The sequence below is a fragment of the Hylaeus volcanicus genome, chromosome 7 (assembly GCF_026283585.1).
Source record: "Hylaeus volcanicus isolate JK05 chromosome 7, UHH_iyHylVolc1.0_haploid, whole genome shotgun sequence".
In the NCBI taxonomy this organism is placed as follows: Eukaryota; Metazoa; Arthropoda; class Insecta; order Hymenoptera; family Colletidae; genus Hylaeus; species Hylaeus volcanicus.
This window is the reverse complement of record NC_071982.1, coordinates 19,813,124-19,836,298: the sequence shown is the minus strand read 5'-3', so window position 1 is coordinate 19,836,298 and position 23,175 is coordinate 19,813,124. Positions and strand designations below refer to the sequence as shown.

Genomic DNA, 23,175 nt, shown 5'->3' with positions numbered 1-23,175 from the left:
TCTGGCACATTACGTCGCATAGATAAGTTTCTAGTTAGGTTTAGTTTATCAGCAAAATTTTATGTACACATGTCGTTCATATTCATTCTTCGTGCATTAATCATTTTATGGTCTTGCTGTCAGTTTTCTTTAACGATACTTGTTCATTTTCGACTTTCTGGTTGTTCCGACAAAAAACTACAATAATAGTAACACGATCGGGGAATCGTGAAATATGTATTTCTACGACAAAGATCATCGATATTACTTTCGCTTGCGATACTTCCCGGGTAGGTTAAAAAGTGAAAACCCTATTAGAAATCATCCCCTAGGTTGCAAGGGAGAATGACGAAAAGACCGCGAAATCGTGCGTGTTTCTTCTTGTCGAGTGGTCGGTCCGGAGGTGGGGGATGCGCCCGAGGAGACAGTCTCGGCCGTGTGCCTCGACGTGTATAAATACAAGCAGTCGGCTTGGTTCTCGCTTAGTCGCTGCGATACTCGATTCTCGGTGACGGCCTGTCGATTACAAGTGCGCCTCGATCTCGATTTATCGCTACTGGCCAGTCCGGTGTATCGCGTCCGTGCGCACGCTCGATTCGACCGTCACGAGAAACACGAAAAAAAAAAAAAAGTGAGAGAAAGTGGCCCAGAGAGGAGCGGTTTCGGGCCTCTTCTTGCGACGAGTCCGCGCGTCGCCTCAGTCCCGCACGAAAGTACCGAAAGACTGCGTGTCAGCGCGCTCTGTTCGTCGTTCGTCGATCGCGGTATCGACGAATTCCCGTGAATCGTCGAAAAACACTGCGATGGTAAACAGCGAGGGCTCGACGTCGCCGGCCTCGACGGGCCAGGCCAGTTCATCCTCGATAATCGTGCAGTGTTAGAAGAGGAACGTTTACGCGGTGCTGGTCGCCGCTATCAGGAAAGTCGAGTCGTTAACCTCAAACCGTTTCCCCTCCCTGGAATCAGTGGAAGCCTGTCGAGAAGTTTCGTCGTGAAAATCCGGGAGTTTCATCGTCCAAGTTTCCCGCGAGAGCGACGAATTCGTGTTTCGGTGATCGTTTCGAAAACGAACCTTTGATTTTCTCGCGCGGTACAGTGAAACCGTCCGTACGGTTAGTTACGAACGATACGATTCGCATCGAGTCCCGTAACGCGACACGAGACACGGGACCTCTCGTGGCTCGAGGACAAAGCAAAAGCGTCGAAACGGTTTACGTCTAAGCGCGTCTGTGAAACGAGTTTACTCGGCTAGGGCTCGAAAATTTCCGCGGTCCGGTAAACAAAGTGTCGGATTCGCGACGTAGCATCGAAATCGCGCAGTTCCTGGTCGAGAGCGAAGTCTATCCAACGTCTGCAGCCGAGGAGATAAACGAGTAATCGTTCCCGTCGGCCGTCTATCGATAGAGATCGAAACGGTCGACGCGTAGGTTGATCGAGAACGAGTTTTCCAGCAAGGGCTCGACCTATCGGAAAATAAAGGAACACAAACGATCGGGGCAAAAAGCACGAGAAGGCTCGGTTGGCCGGTTTCGCGGCAATTCTCCCGGGTCAACGATCTGTTCGTGGATCGAGCAGCCGTTCGTTCCTCGGTACCTACCTCCGGACAAGTCCAGTCGAGGCGATACAACACAGGTCCGTTGGGTATAAGCTCGTGTTCGTGCGCTCGTAGCGAGCACGTTTCACGAGGAGTGAAAAGGCGGTCACTCGGTACGCCGTCGTGGCTGCTTTCACCGGCAATGGAATAATGTCGATCGCGCCTTAACGGTACGCGACTCTGTACCTTCCGTATTTCCCTTCGAACGGACACCCCACCGGGAAAATGATCGCTGGTCTCGAGTGATCGCGAGTTATTCGTCCAAGTGGTGGTATTATTGTTCAGTGCTCGCGAGTGTGTGTGCCGTTGCCAGTGATGGGACTGATACGGTCCGGTATCGATGATAGTCGAGCAATTCGATACCATAGCGATCGATAGGAAGCATCGAAGGTACGGAAACCACAGTTATTTGGTACGACGGTGCTCGATTAAACGAGACATCACCTCGTTTCTTCTTATTTATTCGGTTAACATTCGTTCGTTTAACGCGTTGATCGCCATGTCACTCGTATATGGGTGGTTTTCACTCGAGAAGTGTTTTTCACTCAAGAACCAGAAAGATTCATTCTGAAAGTTAGACGTCACAGGAGACGAATCTAAATGAAATTCGTGTAGTATCCGCGCCTCCCATACCCAACAGTAAAGAGTCGAACACGAGAGAATAAGAAAATAAGAACACGAAACGTAGGGTACGGGATTGGTCGCGTAGGTAAAGCGTAGGTCGACTGTGGATCCGAGGATCGTGGCTTCGAATCCCCGTGCCTTACTTTTCGTTTAGACTCCTACATTCACGAGTTTCGATGTGGTTACAAAACTAAATACCGCGATAAATATTTCATTACCTGGACTCCGATAGTATAAATAATATTTAATCTTAGCAGAAATTTTCAAGAATATTCGTTTGGCAGTCAACGCGTTAATCGAGCACTGCGGGTAAGCTGCATCGAATTTTCCAACGAGTATACGAATCTAAGTATCGTTCCCATCGCTAGCGACCGTGGCTATACGGCGATAGATCCCGACTCGTCCGGACGCGTAGCATGGAAAGCAAGATGTACATCAGCAACGAATCTCATAATAATGGTCATTCGGCGACCAAGTATGCGTCCACGAACTCCATTCCGTCGATGATGGAGGAAGATTCGTCGTTAGCGAAGTTGATTGGCGCTGTCGGTAGAAAGGACGCGAGCGCTATCTTACGAGACAACAAGGGAAGAAGGCACAGCGTGCTCGAGGATTTGAAGGCGCGAAAGGACAGTCTCTTCCAGAGGGCACGACGGGGTAGCGTCGTCGAAGAGAAGGAAAACACGAAATTGGTGCAAAAGGAGAAAAGACGCAGCAGCGATAGCGGCAGGAGAGGCTCGGTTTTCTACGTGTCGCAGGATCTGCTCGAGGAGAATCCAGATGTGCTCGACAACGAGCGTACGATGGCGGACCTCGAAGCGAAGAAGGGTCGCAGAAAATCCTGGCATCCTCTGGCGAAACCACCGAAACTCGATCGCAAGAGGAGGAAAGGAATCGCCGGCGTCCCGACTCAAGTTGGTAGCGCTGACGGACTCTACACGCAAGCCAGACAGAAGCGACCCTCCTGGTGGAATATATTCGTACCCGACTCTGTTGGCAGGTATTTATCGTTTGCATTGTGTACTATATATCCCGCGTGCTTAGTGTCTCTTGGGAAATTCAACGAGTCGATAAGATCTCGGCGAAACCGTTATCGAAACGCGAATTTCGCATTAATATCGCTACTCGAAATATCAAAGTGGCGTGGTTTCGTTTTCGACAAACAGGATTTTACGCAAACCGGGCCCATGAAGCATTTATTATGTTCGTCGAAAAGGTAGGCGCGATACGTTAACAGGGATGGGTGTATCGAGTGACACGTTACGTAAAATATTGTACGCAGGGTAGTCGAATATATGGTGTAACGAATAAAAGATACTCGCATGGTCTACGGTGACTCCCAGAAATATTCGGACACCAGTGTATGGTTAGCTTTGTAGCTTAATGTCGTAGTTATTAAAAAAGCAATCGTCTTCGTTACTTTTTCCAATAATGAATCATTTATTAACGTTATCAAAGTTATATACATTAATTAATACACTAGCGTCAGAATATTTCTGGGAGTCACTGTATATTCGACTACATTCCGATACAAGTTGGTAAGATAGTCTCGAAATTCGCATCAGCCATCTTAGTATATCTGTCTTTCGAATGTTACGCTCTCGACTCGAGTATTTGATATCGATCATTTCGAGCGGAGCCTGTTTTCATACGGTTATCCTTCTACGCTCGCGAGACAATGGCTTTGTTTACGTCGAATCGACGTACGACGCGAATAAATTTGAAATGGAAACAATTTGTCTCTGTTGCAACGCCATTCTCATTTGCGATTCGGCACGTCTATTCGCGCGGTTGTTGATGGTAGCCAAATAGAATAAAACTTGTTTGACAGGCCAGCATTGCCAACCATAAGCCCGCTTGTAAAGTAGAGAGTCATGTTTTCTCATATTTTATCGACAACAATAGCGAACGTAGCTTTTATTATTGTTCGCCGCGTTATGTCACCCGTCTGTCGGTTCGTGATTACGGTAGAGGATTCGATTTCGAGAAAGAAATTGTGAAACGGGGTGCATTGAGCAAATATTTAGACGAGTCGAGACACGTGTCGTAATCCAGACGAGTAATCGTGTCAGGTCTCGGCATAGATAGAAGCAGAAACGTAACTTTATTTGAATAATAGCAATGTTTGTTCGAGCGAATAACAGAATCGAGTAAGTTTCTTGCTTTTTTTTTTTTTTATTTAACTAAAAATTTCCATGCTCGAATAACCAATGAAAAGTTACGTATCCGTTATGCGCTTTCGCCTATTTCCGTTTCTTGGACAGTTGTATTATCGTTAGCGATAACAACGGGGCTAGCAACGCGCAGAACGTTTTTACCAACCGAATGATTTCGCGTTGTTTACGTTACGTCGAGTGAAAAGTATCTCGTGAAAAAAAAAAGCCGGACGTTACCAGACCTCTCGAACGGTTATGTTACTACCCGATGATGTCACGTAGTCGTCGGTTAAGCGAAACTTTTATGTGTACCACGTGGAAGATGATTTCGAATATTTTCTCTTTCCGTACGGTTCGAAAAGCGAGAGTACTTTCTTTGCGTTATCACGGATCTTTGTCCAACACGAGCACCGCGATGTTACCGGAAGCGAACGGTTCGCCTGATTTACGGCGCGTTTTCGATCTTCGATGCGTCGCGATTCCTCGAACAGCAGGAAATTTGTCTCGCGGATTCATCGCTCGATGGGCGATTTCTCTCGTTGTTTGAATACTCTCGATTCGGTTTTCGTTTACCATTCGTCCGAATCGCGGAGAATGTACACGTTGCTCGAATAATAGATGACGAACGAAAACATCGCACAAGTGAAACATGAAAATACGAGACAAAGCGAGAGGTGATTTATTCTCGACGTTTCTTCCATCGAGCAGGTAACGAAAAAGCTTTCGAGATGCGAAATCTAATTTATTCCACGATTCGAATCGCGCCTTTTGTCGAAAAAATAATACATCAAAAGTTGTTCGGCTCTGACGAATCATCGACCATGACGATAAAGGTGCTCGAAACGGGCCGTTGGGGAAGGTCAGGACGACAACTTTGTTTTCAATTTTAGTACACACAGCTTTTCTGAAACCCGATCCGCCTTTATTTACCATTTCGTTTCAACGCGCCTTTTTCGGTATACCCCAATGCGAACAAACGTTGCCTAGGGCGAATATACATCTCGTCGATATATGCGTGCTTTTGAATTACGTATACGTATGTATATTCGTCATGGTCTAAATATACGTTACCGATAAACGGATGCACGTATTGTGGCAAGTAGACGCTTACTTTTGCAACAATCGTTTCAAGAAATTAATTGTCTTGACGTATATATCTGTCTTGTGTAATGAATATTATTACGAGAGTGTTGGACATTCGCCAACATTTTTTTATCCTGGTTTTGTATTCTTCGTTAGTCATGCGTATAATACGACACGAGTGCGACGATAGAAATATTTGCCTGTCGGTCGTTAGTCATTTAATCCAACGATTAGCCTTTCAATTACCGATTGTAGCTTCCTAGAACGGCTGTCAACATCTACATCGTTCGATGGTTACCGACATCACCTGATACCAATGTTTCGGATCGTTTAATTACCATAACAAAAGTAACCTTCGCGGCACGATTACTCAACCGTTTTATTCCAAACTAAACAATGATTTTATCGCTGTCCTAGATGCTGTCATAGTTCGCGTCTTCTACGCGGAACTCGTAACGTAATAATTTTAGTGAACGCGCGACACCATAATTCTCCGAGTTATTCCGTTAAATTTGCATTTAATAAAGTAACCGCGAAGACGCGTATCTAGATTTCCAACGAGGTAGCATAATTACTGCCTCTATACGAACGTCGCGAATAAATCAAGTTGACGGATCTTTCGTTAGGCTTAGTTAAATTATTTTATGCGAACGTTACGGTTCGATTCATTTCGTAAAATATTTCCGCGGGAAATATGTTGCGCGTTACGTGAAATTTTAATTCCGAGACAGTGGAGTTTTTTTTTTTTTTTTTTGTCCGTTTGTTTGTACGGAAAACGAGAACCGAGAACCTTGTTAGGCGATCGAAAGAATTTCGGGGTACCCGTGGCGGACGAAGGTATTGTTATCCTCGCAAAAAGATATCTCCGCCTCGGTGACCAGCTCCGCTTTTTTCCGCTGACGACGAAAATTTACCGAGAAAATTGGGTCGATCCCGGAACGCATCCACAACCTTTCACTTCCTCTCTGAAAAATTGGGAACTCGTTTCACGTTACTAATCCGGCCACGAGGGTTTTTCCTCTCTCGACGATATCTTTTTTCTTTTAGCCATTGTCTCTCTTGCCAGAAACTGTCCGATCGCGAGTCGTTAATATTCGACAGTTTTTCTCGAATTTCGAGGCATTCCCTGGCATTATCGTTCGAGAAAATACGCGATCCTCGATATCGAAATCCGTCCTTCAGTTTTATGCAGATTCCAGATTCGCAAAGGAACGTTCTCGATTGAAACGCTCTCGAAAAAGAATCTTTCGGACGTCCCCCCTCATCTTAACTCCAATCTTTATTCCATTATCCCGCAAGGAGAGTTATTAAAAAATCACGGCAATTTTGTTATCGGGCTCTCGACGTTCTTCAAGTAGGTCACCTAACGAGCGAACACCATTTTCAATCGATACGAATCGATACGAGTTGGAAATTTGCACCTATCGGAGCTCGCAATTAAACTCTAGTCCGTTGAAAGAAGAAGACGGAGATGGAATTCATCGATACCTCTCCTCGTAACACGTGAGAACCGGTCGAGTGTCTTAAAATAGCAATTTATATCGCTATTTGCTCTTTTCTTATCTAACTTTTACTTCGTCTTTCACTTGGCGAGATAGCAAGGAATCTCTCGATTATTTTAGACTAACCAGGACTTACCTCTTCAAAATTATCATCGCGTACAGCGCTCGGGTAATTGCGAGTCTCGATAAAATGCTCCAGATCGATAGAGGATTCGTGTTGTTTTTCGATATCGCGCGTGTCATTATTATTTCGCTATTCCGTCGTTTCTTGACGTCGACAATCTTCGACTTCGGACTCGTAGGAGCAGTCCGGCAACATATTTTTAGCAAATACGTAAATTTGGCATAAAATTCCGCTCGCTGATCTCAAGCTCGACTCGCGAAACGTTTCCGATAAAATCTTCACGTCGAACTCGATTTCCTGTTCCGCGTTTCGTAACCTTGCGATCTTCGATGGCGCGCAATTTTTGTTTCGATAGAATTTTAAGCGAAAAAATGAACGACACTTTCATCGTTAAAATAAAAAATGAACTTGAACTTGGTTTCCGCACAGTTTGATCGTTCATTTCAACCATCGGAGCGATTACTTCCCTGGCGAGATGGCCATCGCGAGAGATGAAACGTGAATAAATGCGCGGTGCATTCGTGCATCACGTTTGTTTACGTATGCACAAGGCGCACAAAGAGAAGCGCGAGCCTTAAGAGCAGATGTCGCGCATGGAACCAATTTCAAATGTCTGCTGCTTGCGTAATTTGCAACCTTATTGACAGAGGCGGAACGTCAAATGGTGTCGCCTGATTCGTTGCGTTTTATGCACCGGGGAAAATTTATCTCCTCGAATTTCACGCCGCAATCGACTATCGATGTTCCAAAGGAAAATTGCGTAAAAGCGCCGGTTACGTTATCAATTCATTCGTTTACCTTTCCCGCGAGCGAATTAATCGAAAAATGGTCGCCGTCGATGTAAGCTAATTAAGCGCCGTTAAACCGAAAGCGCACGTACAGGTGACGTCAAAAGTTTAACGAACAAAAACGCAGCAACTCCTCCCGTCGCGTCGCGCTGCTACGGCAGACGCGCGATGAATAACAAACGCGATAAACCCCTGTGCGCGTATGTACGATGCGCTGTAATAAAAAATCGCGAATAGGGGAGTCAGCGCAAACAAAGAGTCTCGCTGGATTGTTTCTTTTTTTCCGCGTGTCGCGAACCTCATCGTATCGGAATTTCCTACGCGAAGAGAGTAACGACTGGACTCGCAGGTGCACGCTCTTCAAGGAGACGCGCACGGTGGCCGTGAGAAAGTGACATCCGTTCGTTAAGGGCGTGTATCCAGGTGTGCACGGTTCGAGAAAGTGACGTTCGCTTGTGCCCGACGGATACACACGCCCGAGAAAGTGCGGGTCGTTCGAACGCACGCGTTTCCAACGCGCGTCCCGTTTATCTTTCTCGGTCGCGCGCGAACGTGTTCGCCTATCTCGTGCGGGGAACGCGCATGGGCGTTTCGATGGTCGATCGATTTCGAGACTTGGGCGGTGGCCGAAGACGAGAGATCGCCGAAAATAAAAATGATAACGACGAGGTCGTAATTCGGAGCGGAGGTATCGGTGTCCAAGGAGAGTCGCGAGATGAGGTTCACGCATCGCGCGAAACGCGCGTGTCGAGACTCTTAGTAACGCGGATCGCGGCCGTCACGCTCTGATTCGCTCGTAGATCGCGTTCCCGCGGACAACCGCGTCGCAGGCGCATCGATCCTCGATCATTTCTCGAGTACGCCGAGTTTGAGCGTTCCCAGCCGATTATTAGCAGGTTCGAGCGCGAAGCTGGACCGCACGGGGTGTGTCTCGAGATCGAGAAACGTCGGCGAAAGATAAAAGAGTCGGCCAGGAATGCAGGCCGAACCGGATGGGAGAAGAAAGGATCGAAGCGTGTACAGAGACTGGTTTCAAGCGAACAAAGGAACCTGAAGTGTTTTCGAGCGCGCGTACGGGGTTCCGGATAACTTGCATCGCGATTAATACTCGCCTCTTCTCGCGTAGCTGGGGGATTTGTTGCCGGGCGTTTTATGAAACTGATCGTATATCGGATCCGAGGTACTCGTACTCGGTAGTGCGGAAAACGACCCGCGGCTCCGAGGAAGTATCGATTGGGAATATACGCACAGTTCGAATATTTGGTTCGTTAATTGCGTTTTAATTGTTTACTCGTTCCTCTCGCATCGCAGAATTTAAATTAATTCGGAAACCATTGGCTATTTAAAACGAGTGTTTGCAGATGTATCAAAAACACCATCACGATATTATTATTACATACATTATTTGTTTAATGCACGTAACGTAGGAAAGCGCAACGACATCGAAAATCGACGAATGCACCAGTCTATACATCTATTCCAATTTTTGTTTATTTCGCAGTATACGAATACAGTAAAGACTGGATAAATGCAACAATCCCGTCTTACACTTATCCAGTCTTTACTGTACCGAAATTGGGCGAACGCTGGGTATTTCGGAATTCGTCGAGCCCAGACAATCTACCGAGTTCTAATTTCGAGCAAGTACCGCCGATCGCGCGATTTGAAAGTAAAACGAAGGATCGTCGGGAATTAATGCGAGCTTAATCTCCCCGGGCGGGTTCCGTTTAGCAGCCAGCCAGGGAAATATGTAAAACAGTCGCATTATTCATCGTACTTCCTCTCGAGGTTAATCTTCTTTCGTCTCGCGTGCGCGGGAACTCGTAAAGGAGAAGGCGGCATCGCGACTCTCGGAAGGAGAACACTCGCAATCGTTTCAACCGTTAAAAAAGGTCCAGGCTCGTATTTTTAGTACCGGTCGGTGGAAGATGTCGCGAAACGTTGCTCCCGTCAGCGAAACTGTCACCGTTCATTTGCATAATGGACCAGGAAGTGAAACTATGGCTTTCAAGCGCCGTAGGATTCGCGATTTCCGTCGAGCAGGTTCGCTATTGTTGGAAAAGAGAATTTCAGCTATCCCGAGCGCTGTCTTTTAAGTGTACTTTGTAAAAGGTGTCGCGAGAGTATTTAATCACAGATCGAGTCCTTGGAAACTATTCAAATACGTTTCCAGTGAAATGAGGTTTGGGAAATGCTCACCGTTGCTTCGTACGTATCATTTTCTATTTCACGTGTCTGATTGTGAGAAGTGGAGCGCGGCGAATAGGAAATAACGCGCAGGAATTTTTCTATTTTCCGCATCGACCCGAGTGGAAAAACGAGTATTTCGTTGAAAGTAAATTCAACGCGAAACCCTTGGACGAATTCAATCTTTCTTTCCGTCGTTTATGTAGATTCGCATCTTCTCTTCGATCATTTACATTAATTTCAAAGCGTGTCGAGTCGTTTGCACGGTTGTTTCGTTTAACAAACGGAAGGCGCCGTTTCCTGCCGAAGTCACAGCGGAATATTAAACAAACGGTACCGAGTCGTTCCACTGGTTGGTTCAGCAGCGTTTCGTCTGGCAAGGAGTCGCCTGTCGACTTCATATCCGTGACAGTCGCAGCTGAATGAGTGCCAAAGACGCGGTCAACAACGGGAATATAGAAACTTGTGCCGCGATGCAACGATAGCGAACGAAACAGCGATTGCGATACCTCGTTTCGGCTCGTTTCTTCGAGAAATCTCGCGAATGACGCGGTATTAAATAGCTCTTTCTTCGCTGAAAACGAAGCGGACGCTTTCAACCGAGAAACAATACAGTAAACACTGGATAAATGCAAGACAGGATTGACTGGACGAATGCAGGATGACTATCCCAACCATTGGAGGGGTTCCCTCCTTGACGTTCGACGGCAACCAATTGATACGCTCTGCCGACCATATTTTTTCCCTTGGACCTCTTTCTCTTTCACTCTCTGCCCTTTTCTACAGTCAAATGTAACGAGTCAGATGTAAACACAGAATAGAAACTTGGACTGGATAACTGCTACGTTTGGGTCCCGATTTTCTTGCACTTATCCAGGCTTTACTGTATTCTAAACGGATACGTAACGTTCCACGTACGTGGAAGCTATGGATGCAGCTACAAACTGGGATAGCTCTGCATCAGGGTGAATTTCGGTCATCGATCGATGGATCCCGAGACTTAACGTACCTCGGTCCCTTAATACTGCATCAGAATTTACTAATACATCCGACACCTCCTGAACTATCTTAATTGGAACAACACGACGCGGATGCTAATCTCGCGCATAATTGGTAGATATCATCCGTTAGAACTGTTCCATCGGTTTATGCTAAACAAATTGAAACGTGCGACGCGATGATTTCACACGACTGTTTCGGAAATGTTTTAACGCTCTCTAAGTGGAAACAAAACCGTTCTATTGTGCGCGAACGATGCAATTAGATAATTCCCTATTGTGTGTAAATATTGATTCGTGCCAGCGAATAAATTACCGCTGACAGCCCGTCTTGGCAGATCAGGCGCCATGACGAACGCGTGGCACTAACGCAGCTCGAGTCTTGATACGAATTTAAATTAATATATTTTTTATACACGCAGCGTGTGTCAGCGGACCGGTACGATTCAGTAACGATTAGGTATAAAATAAGAGGAAGGATCCTTGAAGGTTTGCGAAGCGTTGCATTCCACCAGTAATAAAAATCCAATTAAATGCACAGCTAGCGTAAATCGTAACTGTTCGAATTACGATAGCTTGCGGTGAGCCTCTTTCTCTCTCTCTCTCTCCCTCTCTGTTGTAAACTCCGAACAGTTCTCGCGCGTGAGACCATTAGAAAGTCGAGCTACTTCGGCGCGAGTTACCAACTCGTCGTGAGATACGGTTAAGAGGGAATTTCGTAAGAAACTGCGGGAAAGGGATTTCAGGCCTCTAAGGAGCCACCGTAAGCGGGCAAAACTCGGAACTTCTCGTGTCTGCCGCTTTTCAGCCTTCGAGCGGCCCGCGGAATGCACTTGTGCAAGTTTTTCTTTTCGCGTCGTCGCTGGGAGCGGACTATCGAATATAACGGCCGCAACATCGATGTCAAGGACGTCGCTGAAGAGCCAGGTCGTGTAATTAACGGATTGTTCGGCCGTAGTAATTGAGCTCGCTTTCGTAGGATACGACACCGCTTGTTCCAAATGACGTTCTAATCATGCTGGGATCTTGATCAGGCTGTTTTTATTAGAACATCGCGAGCAATCTTCGAATTTTGAAATTTTAAATTATACCCAAGAGAAGTGGCGTGGACTTGCGCGAACGCAGAAACTAATTTAAAATTCATACGTTCGAATTGTACTGTACATTCGAATCGACCGTTGTGTTTTCTATTCGAATGGCATGAATGGAGGGACATTGAATGATCGACATTGATGAGTTGAAAGATACAGTTTATTTTTAGCCAGGCATTGCGTAAACGACAAGTGACGTGCAACTTGTACAGTCGAGGCGATTTGCGTGTACGAATTCAATTGCTGCGTCGGTTCGGCTTTCGACAGAGCACTTCGCTTTTACGCTTAATTGTCCGTTCCCGCAGACGACGTTTGACTCGTTCTGACCTGCCAAGAATGCTTCTCGACTAGTTCGAGTACCTTGGCAGGGTTTAACGAACGCGATGCGAAGCGCTCGAGAATCGAAGCGGAAAACAGAAAAAAAATTGATCGTTTATCAGTGGAACCAATTGAAAGATCGCGCGTACCGAAGCGTGCCGTGGAATAAATTAAATTTTTATCGGGCGACGATAATATATCTATTAAGAACGGAACCGTTTCATTTTTACGCTATCGATAACGAACGAAATTGAGCGATACAGATGAACACACGCGTAGAGCGTGTTTCGAATTAAATTTCTGTCGAGCTGTCGAATACCGATCCGTATCGAACACGTGTAACAATATCAATATTTCATTTTGCATTGCATACGCATTCTGTATACATTTTCCACGAATATCGTTTATATTTTCTCGCGCCGTAAGTGCATAATATTTGAGGACTTTGAATCGAATCCTTATGAATATGCAGTCGGCTGTTTTCCTCGCAAGATTCCTACCCAGTAATTTCCGTCGCATAGTTGGAAACATTGAAAGATCCAGCGAGCGTCTTGTCACGCACAGGAATGATAATGACAATAATTGGATCGAAATAGCTTGTTGTTCGATAATTATTCCATTGTTTATCGGATAATGCACTCTTATTCTTTCGTCGACGTCTTTTTCTGTTTTCAACTCGCCTCGATTACCGTCTTTGTTTCTCCTCCGTATTCGATAACAAGAAGCGGTATGCTATTTCTGGCATTCGCGTAACGTCTCTCGGGTGTAATATGCAATGGAATGTTTGCTTTAATTAGTCGGGAATTTCATCGCTTCGACGTTACAATTTGATTATAAAATTCTCGTTTTGTTCTGTGGATTTCGCGTTTTCGAAAGCTAGGAAATGTTGGTCGAAACGTTTCATCCTCCGCAGCCACCTTGATTCGTTTTTTTTTTTTTTTTTTTTTTTTACAAAGAAAGAGTTTTTACGAATTCCGATCTCGTATTCTCGGCGCATTTCGCGCTCGAAAGCGAGACTTCCGCTTCGAAAAGTGGCCTCAAACGGGGACGCTGACCTTCCGTCGTTCACCGATCGATCCAGCGTGCCCGATGGATCTAGGAAGGGGCCTTGATCGCCCCGATGAAAACTGCCACGCTCTCGGTCACCCCGAGGACAGGTTAATTAACGGAAGGTAATAATCAGGGGGAATCCCGAGTCCGTTAGATCGCATCTAAATTATCGCCGTGCAATTTAGTTTGCCCGTTCGTTTCGTTCTGCGAATAAACAGCCGCCTCCCTAGCGAGAAGTCTATTCTTTTTCTATCCTCGACGGGATAGCCTTGACGTTCGATTTTGAAATCATCGTTCGTACCTGCACGCGATACTCGCACATTTTATATACAATTTTGGCACATCGTGCAGACATTATTGCATCAAGGAATGCCGTTCCGCGTCGCAGATGTCGCTAGCTTAAGCAAACGATCGTCGACGGTCGATCGAGACTGATGCTTCGAAGCCCTCGAAGAGAGGAAACGAAAGGACGCTCGCCGGAAATGAACCGCCTAATACGCCGATCGATCGGCCACCGCGGATGGCGTTACAGATCGATATGGTATGTCGCATCGATTGTATAACGGGCAGCATTGGAATTCCTGTTGTCGACTTTCGATCCACGATGCGAATACGGGAACACCTCGCTGGCTCCAATCGGAACAGTCCTTCGACGTTGGAGATAGTTGGAAAAATTTGGAACAAAACACGCGCGATCGGGAACACTTGGATATTTCCTGGGTGCATGGAACGTGACCAAAGTTCAATTTCCTCGATACGTTTCTTCTCTCTCTCTCTCTTTTTTTTTCTTTTTTGTGGACGCGATACGCCTTCTCCAGAGAAGGTTCTTTGTTCGACTTGGATCCCGCGCAGTGAATCGCGGCTGTAAAAATCGAGGATGACTAAAAGAAGCGGTCGTCGAAGTGCTAATTTCTTTGCGCAACGAAATAAATGAATTCGCATTCGTGCTTCCCACTGCGCACAGTTGGACGCGTCATCGTCGTACCGAGACTGAATACAGTTAGATCTCGGTAGCTGGGTTTCCCGCGAGTATTTCCGTAAATTACCCGGGGCGACTGACACCGCATCGAGGATTCCCACAGTCAGACAGAAGACATTCATATTCCGCGAGGAATCTTATCCCGAAATTTAAAGGCCAGGTTCCGTGACACGGTCGAAACCGAAATTGCCTCCGTCGGCTGCGACGTGCATTCCCTGAAACGTGAAACGGAAGATAATGTACCTCGGTGCGCTCGGAGAGTCGTAAAAGCCGGGCTAATAACGCTACTCCAAACGAAATGTATCGTCAACGACTGATACGCACATTTTCAATCATCTCGTGTCCGATACGAGCCTCTCGAGGTTTAATCGCCATCGATTGTATCATCCTTTATCTTATCGGTCGACCATCGACTGTCCTACAAAAAAAGATAGAGAAATTGACAGTTTCGATCGATTATTAGACGGCAAATAACAACTCTTGAAAACGTAGAATCCATCGAGAAACGCACTTGACGAGTTTCGCGTGGAGAACGCAACGTAAATCGCGATTACTCCGTCGCTATATTTCGCGGCGTACGTGGGAAATATTATCGGCGGCTACGGGGAAATATTCTTTACTGCGAACGGATCTTTGCGACTGGATGCGAGGTAATAACGCGCGGTTGGAATAATAAAAGCCATCGATTGATCGGATACTTGCACAACGAGCGACGTCGCGGGACCGATATTGCGTTCGGATATCGAGATACAGTTGCTCGCAAAAGTATTCGTCCTATCGTTCGTAGAAAATCCACTCGGAACAAAAATGTTTTCTCGGTAATGACACCGCGGAAGGAAAAAGCCTGTCGAGCGTTTTAAATGGCGAAGCCTAGTTTTTTCTTCGCGGCGTCGAATAAAAGCTGGCGCCGGTTGATTCACGGGCCGACGTTGTCTGCGATAACTTGGACGTTGAAATGACCAGTCGGAGCTTATATCGCTGGCAAACTTTTACGGACGGCTTCCCGTTCTGCTTGCAATGCCGCGCTTTTAATTGAAATTTAGGTTGACATTCTGCTTCTGACAGCAGCCTCTATTTTTTTTTTCAATTTTAGATCTCGATACCGTTTCATCGCGTCGAAGGAGAATCCGGTTACATTTGTACCAGTCTCGATAAACAAACAGGTTCCATTTTGAAGTTTAATACTTTAATAAATTAAACGTAAATCGTCGGTCGACGATTGCGGTTGTGTTTCCTTCTCGAACAACATCGGCGCGTGATTCCATCGCGCAACGACTCGTTCTGAATTTCCGCTCTCGTTCCGAGAACGTTCGAGCCCCGTGGTTTCGAAGTCGCTTCATTGTTTCGCGAAGGTTTTTGCGAAACGTCCGACGCGAAGACCGTCGGACGCAGGTGTCGCAGGAAATTTCGAAACGGACTGGCTTACGCGCACGCCGTGCACGTCCACCTTTCTTTCTCCCTTCCGATGGAAGTCTCCGTGCGATTCTCTTTCTGCGTTGCACGTCGGATGGAAACCCGTTTCCAACGCGCCTCGAGACGTCTGCTCGGTCTACCGGTGCACACACGATTGCACCCAACGATTGCGCCGATGCACCGACGAACGTGTGGGCGTTATCGCGCGTGAGCATCTGCTAAAACGCGGAATGACGAACGGACGCGTTCTGCCATTCAATCTTCGCCTACGAAGGAAATCGAGGGAATCGGATTTGACGTCTTCCTGTTCCATCGATCGCTCGGGTAAGCGCTTGGATTGTTGCTCTAAGTTGCGCCACGAGCGCGTTAAATATATGAATTTCAACGTTACCTCGGGTTTTTCGACGCTAACAAGCTTCCATTTTTCTTGGAGCAACTCGGACTCGCGATAGGAAGGACCAGCCTATTCTTACAGACACAATAGTAAACGGTATAGGAAAGAAAGGAGAGTTTGGAAGCTGACGTGTCAGAAATGAGTAACGGTGAAAGTTATTGATTTGGATAAAGCAAAGATTTGGAATGGGCCCCAGGAACGAGTAAGGGAAAATATTTACTATGAGTTATCCGTCCGAGAAATGACGGATTCGATGGAAAGGAGACGTAGGAGATTGAGAGATACGGGACGGCAAATTTGGTCTCAGATATACCGGTTTATCGAGCGATTATCATATTTTTATACGGAGCATCTGTTCAATTTGGAGTGTCGCCAGGACGGTTATCTCTGGTCGATCGATATAGTGAGCTTCGGGTCGCGGGTAATGTACGCGATCCGCGATAATGCGACGGCGGCTTAGGCGGCTTCCGAATCCGAACTCGCGGTTGGAGGCGTAACATCTGCGTTCGCCTCGTCCTTGGTAACGGAGTAAATTTTCCTTCGAACGCTCGGTAAAATGGGGTATCCGGAATTCAAAATAGAAGTCGAGGAAAAACGTCTGCGTGACGCGATCGCGAGGCAGAAGGAGGACAAAAAGACCGCGGAGCAACGTATTATTACGTCGTTACGATGAATATAACCGCGTGCACGGAATCGTCCTGGAACCTGTTCAAGGAGACGTCCGACCGAACGTCGAACGTTTTAATAAACGACCGATTTTCGGAGCGTCGCCGCGTGAAACGATGAAGCGATCGACGTGGCTCGTGAATGTGAAATCGTCCGATAGCATTAACCGGTACAGCACCGGCGTGTCGGGGGCTGTGCATAAACCAGCGACGCGTTCTCCCTTTATAGCGCGCCTGAATTGCCCATGCAGCAGTTGAAAGTGCTTCGTAACGTTAACGCGGCTGTTGAACATGGACGGTTCTCGCGTGTTTGCCAGTTCCCTTTGAACGAGGCTCGCTCGCCTGCCGCGTGGAAATAATTATCGGACGCGGTCGTGAAAATGCTGAGGCCTCCGGATCAAATTGCTCCGGACACCTGAATGGGACGGTCGAAGCGTTTAACGGAGGACCAGGTTTTCGTATGCAACGCGCGCGGTGTACTTTTTATACAGGATCCGCTGGATGCGGTACGAGAGATGCGGGACACGCGATCAGATGTCTTCGAGGTCCCCGGGGTTCAGTGTCAGCTTTCAAGACTGTCCCGTCTCTCGAAATTGATATCGACTCTCACGAGTGACGTCTAGGAATCTGGAGATTACGAGTCATCGATATCGAGTCCAAGCAACACTCACCCGAACAATTCTGACTTGGCATTTTCTCCTTGCACAACCGCGTATTCTATTCCGGTATAGCGCTGGCATTCGCTCATTTACGCCCAAAGCTCTTTCTCGTATCCGTTACATAACTCTGTCGTCGTGCTTTCAAGAAAAGTAAACGAAAGTCCCGTAGCAACGAACGACAGTCTTTGTCGCGCTGGTTCGTTCCCTTTTCGTTTTCCTTGGACATCGTGCCAGCGCGATTTCCCATCGGGTAGTTTGGAATAATTAACGTCTCCCGGAGCTGTTTTTCCTTGGCGATCCACGCGCGTCTCGTGTTTTCATTAGCGAAACCGACCGATTGGCTCGACGGTCGAATTTATAGTTTATATCTTCTTCGACCGTGATACAGACCTTACACATTTATAGATCTATGAAATATCGCCGCTCGTACCTGCTTGCCGTGCACGCTGGAGTTGCGTCCCGAACAGTAAATCGTCCCTAGCCGTTGCAACGCTAACGGTACATCCGCGTAAATCTCGATACAGTGACACGAAATGGATCCTCTGTCCGTTTCCAAGCGCGAGCAACGGTTCTTTCGACGTCGTATCGCCATCCAATTATTATTTCTCGGAATAGCCGAGGATTCGAGCAGCGGTCGAGTCGCGTCGTGTACTCGGAAAAATTCTAATCCGAGCATTCGAATACAGAAGAATTCGCTAAACAGTGGCCAAGCGTTGTCCCGCGTGCCACGGTTTGCGTTTATTCCGTTGTGTTTGTTTTCCGTTGCACCCGTGTCTCGTGTCAGACGATCGTTTCGCCCACGCCGAGGGCAAGCTGCCAAACGTGACACTGTCCCGCTTCCGAAAATACCAGGGATCCGTTAAACAGAGACACGTCGACGATTCCTCGTCGAAAATTTTTCCATTGTTTCCATCGCGAATCACAGAGCGAATTAGGGAATTACACGGTGGATGCTGTCGCGTAGCTGGATTCGTCGCTGACAGCGGGAACACGCGCGAGTCCCGGGGATAACCCGTTCCAATAATAGAAATATACGTTTGGGTCGAATGCAGATCCGCGGTGACGGTTGAACTCGTCAGGATGGGGCTGGTAATCGAATTAAAGCGTCCGGAGCAATTAACGTCGAGCGTTAGCGCAGATGCAGCGTTTCGAATCGACCGAATTCGGCTGAAGTTACACCGTGCGAGGATCTCCCGCGTTCCCGTACTCTCTTCTATATTCCGATACGATAGGAGGAGTAACAGTATACGACCGCGGGATTGCATGCTACTTCGATCATATCTAGTTACGTAATTGTATTACTCTGCGACTATAAGCGTGACTCGGGTGGACTACAAAGGACAAGGTTTGCCTCAAGAATACTAATAGAGTATCGACACGATTTAATCGCATGAGTATTCCCAGAGATTCGTGCTCCCGTATTTTTATATTACCGGCTTGTGTAAAACGATGTACTTTTAATTGATATATTTATTTCGATTTTCGAGGAAAATAAACGCACAATAACGAACGAATAATTGTGAATTCGATTGCGAATCTATGGCACGTTACGACGCGTTTATTTTTTTCCGAATCGTCTTACGACGTTGTTGTTTAATTTCGTGATTTTATTTTAAGCATTTTGGCACGTAGACGCATGTATTCTCACCGCTGTCGTTTTTGGATTGTTTGTTGTATCTCAGGTCCAGACGCATGTCTCAAGATGTCGCGCATTCGAGATCAACGGAAAACCTCACCGCATCTTACTTCAGGTATGTACGATAGACGTCCAATTTCAATGACCGACCAACGAACGGCAACATGGTAGATCCGTTCGTTACCTGTTGCAACCCGATGGTAATTTACTTTGCGCCTGCTGTTCCCTGGTTCATGAAATTCATTTTTTCTTCCAGCATGGTAATTTCATTCGTGGAAGTCCCATTGTTGCTCGTTATCTTCGTCGGCCATTCTCCCGCGGATTTGTCTTGTAGAGTTCATTAATACCACGCATGGTTCGTTACATCGCGAAATTACATTATGTCGCGCCTCGCTGGACTCGCATTTCCAGAGAAAACTATGCGCGAGTAATTTCACGTGTAACGCGTTTGCCTTAACTTTCTTGTGTTTAAGAACACTTTTTTTTTTTTCTTTTGTATTAAACGACCATCGCTTGCTTTCTCGAAAAAAATGTTCTCGAAATAAAGACCGTAAACGCGCGCGTCGTGTATCGTTTCAATCGCTAATCGATCGTTTCCTTTCGCAGGAGCAAAAGCCGCAGCGTGGATTACGGATTCACCACGAACTTCGATTTGGATTCTTTGCGGAACAAGGTCGAAGGACGCTTCGAGTCCGTGGAAAAACTCTCAAAGGGTGAGCGACGTCCTTAAATACAATCGACAACTTTCTTTCTGGACCGATTCCTCGATCTTTATTCGTTACTCGAAAATTTTTATGCAAATTCTGCCCATCCCCGACGGATAGGACAGGCGAGATAATCGCGGAAGCTCGACGGATTCTGGAATGACTGATTCACAGTTCTACTGTATCGATCACGATCCAGACAGAACGAAGGACTCGCGACAGGCGCTAAGAGTCGGACGCAACCTTACTCATGCGAATTACATTGACTTACTTTCTTAAAGTGGCACAAACGCCAGGTTTGATCGATCGCTTCGCGCGTTCCTTTAATCGACATTCTTCGCGCGAGATTTATCCGCGAATTTCCCACTAGTTTTCCAGCGAACACCCTCGACAGTGTCTCTCAGTCCCATCCAGAACCGCTAGCTCTCGTCGTCCATCGTCTTAAAATGCAAAATCGTGGACCGTCGAGGTCCCATGATATATATCTGTCGCGGGAAATAAAAAAATGTGTTACCATGGAATATATGCCATCCATGGAAAAGGGGTAACGAGTCCAAGCGAAAGTATAAAAGCACGACGGATAATTGATCCCGAGACGAGCAATGTTTCTCGTTAAACAGGATTTAACGAGCAATTGGACCGGCTACTAGCGAACTCGCTTTAATAAAGTAAAAGGCCGCGCGAAATCACGCTCGTTTCGCGCGATTAATCGTTACCCGATAAACTATTTATAATTCTTCGCTATTCTGGTTTCCATTCGAATTGGTATAAATATAGACGCGTTTCGTTGGAGTTGGGAAAACGTTTGACGCGATTAACGCTACGTATCGATCGGATTACGTAGACAGCCCAATGAATACTGCTAATAAAAAAAAAAATTGATAGGAAGCTTGTTTATCGCCGACTCGATCGTAAATCAATATCTAAAATTATTTGCCGAACGTCGAATACGAAATACGCTCGCGATCAATGTTTAATCAGTAATGAATAATTCGTCCTGTATATCTCGATAACGAATAATGTACCATTGCTCGTTTCGGAGTGTACGATTTAAACGACGAAACATTCGAAGAGCGGTGCAACGGTATCGCAAATATTGTTTTAGACTCGTTGCGATTTATTTGAAATAAAGCTATTGAGCTTTTGCAAAAAGGATAGTTTATTGTAGAAGATATAGTACACGACCGCTTGCTTGCAACGTATTTTTGCGTATAATGAACGTTCGCAATTAAAACAAAAACGGTGCGCGCCAAGCTACGCAGCGTCAAACTTGAAACTAAAATTTATTTCTTTTTCTTTATCTTAACAAAAGCCATCTCTCTCTCTCTCTCTCTCTCTCTCTCTCTCTCTCTCTCTCTCTCTCTCTCTCTCTCTCTCTCATATCATGGGCCTAGCAACTTTATACCAAGGGGTTATCGGTGCCCCGCTAAGAACCACCGTCCCGTACTTCTAGAAAGACGCGCAATCTCGTTCGCGACTCAATTTCTCTTAATCAAAGAACGTATTACCACGTTCCAAACCAGCAAAGTGGAAGCGCCGTTGTAAATAGACTATCGTGCCGCGAGAGCAGCTGGGTACGAGCGGGATAACGGCGAAGTGGGATCGAATCGACGCGAACGGAAATCTGAAACCAAGCTGCCGTGATTAAGTTCTCATTATTGTTCCGTTTAAGGGGATACGATATCGACGTTGAGCCTCCCACGCGAAAACGGTGTCGTTTCGCGAGAGGAGATTGCCCGGAAAATTTAAATCCTGACGTCCTGGCGGTCCCTGCGAGCACTTTATTAAACACAGAATCCGTGTCAGCCGGGCGACTAACCCAGATACCGTTGCATCGAGCATTCATAACAGTCCGGTATATGTATGCGCGGCCGCGTGCTTTTAATGGGCGGCGAGGATTTGCCAAATGACAATCGACCGAATTCCCCCGGTTGTCCGTGGAAATTTATCTAATTACCAGCACCGAGATCAACGGTAATCGAGGAATTTGTCAGACCGTTTTAACTCTGGCTACGGTCTCTGTCATGGCCGTTATCTTCGAAATAGTCGAGGAATAAAACGAGGTGGAGTTGTTTCGTTTAGGAGAAAAAAAGAACCAGTTGGACACTCCGGAGCGATGTCTCTCTTATCATCGGCGTCGTTACCGCCAAACTGTTTGCAAAGTCTTTCGACAGATGTCACTGATCGTCGCAACAAAAATGCGCGCGAATAAAGAACAAACTCGGGGATGTAGCACTTGTTGTTTCAGGATTAAAATTGTTATCTACGTAAGAATGCGAGCCATGCCCGTCTCTGAGAACGGCTGCCTTGCAATTAGACGAGACGGAAATGTTTTCTTCGGTGTAATCCGTCGCTTCGTTACACGTCGAACGGGTTAACGAACGTTCGCGACGTTTTATAAATTCCTTGCTCGAGATCAGCGTACGTTCGACCGTTCTTTTTCATCGGCGCAGCTTGTGTCTGACGTTCGCGAATCGATATCTGTTGAATCGAGACTCGGTGACCCATGTTCCTAGTATTTGATTACAGTGTTGCTTGCTCAGCAGACTAAGAACCGATCCGGATGTATTTCAAACGCACGTTTTGCATCGTAATTTAACGACGACGATTCTCCAGCGCCGGGATCGATGACTAACAGGTTCGCGAATAATTTTATTAAGAACTTGATATAACGATCTACCGTAAGATTTGAAAATTCTGCGTTTTACGAACCGATTGAAATTTTAATGGAATTTGAACGCAGCCGGGACCACGGCGCGTTAGGGAGCCGAGGAAATTAACTCTGGGGAAATTAATTGAGTTCTCGTTGTGTCGCGCGTGAATATTAAAAATGTCTGACTCTGAACGAGTCAGTTTTAATTTAGTTTCACGCAGGAAGTCGACCTAGTCCAATTATCGAATGATGGATGTCCGTAACGAAGAAGTGGAAAGCAGAAAATAATTGTTATCTTGCTCGTTAAATATTCGATGATCGCGGGCAGCTTGCATACCGCTGAAATTAATCGTTTTTATTTTTGTCACGTAACAAATAACCTTATCTGTTGCGGAATGATTAATTGGTTACCATTTATCTATATCGATAGCCAGAAAAGTCGGTCGAGTGTCGCGCTCCTATCTGAATTCTATTCCAGACGCGGTCTGTGATCTATATGCTAAACATTTTTTTTATAGATAGATAGATAGATAGATAGATAGATCTTGTGCTTATCTATTTTCTATAAATCATGTTTA

At 46.2% G+C, this 23,175-nt stretch overlaps 1 protein-coding gene across 12 annotated transcripts in view; it reads left to right on the top strand.

The window, feature by feature from the left end:
- LOC128879321 (TLD domain-containing protein 2) overlaps positions 1-23,175 on the top strand; it is a 126,593-nt gene that overhangs the window by 57,552 nt on the left and 45,866 nt on the right. For 3 of the 12 annotated variants that reach the window (XM_054128355.1, XM_054128358.1, XM_054128360.1), the window contains 2 exons: positions 19,287-19,355; positions 19,847-19,953. In XM_054128355.1, the coding sequence (XP_053984330.1) occupies positions 19,287-19,355; positions 19,847-19,953 (176 nt within the window). Of the gene's footprint in view, positions 1-59; positions 1,986-2,565; positions 3,198-19,286; positions 19,356-19,846; positions 19,954-23,175 lie in introns of those variants that run through there. The other 9 variants (XM_054128361.1, XM_054128354.1, XM_054128346.1 and 6 more) reach the window with 8 other exon arrangements.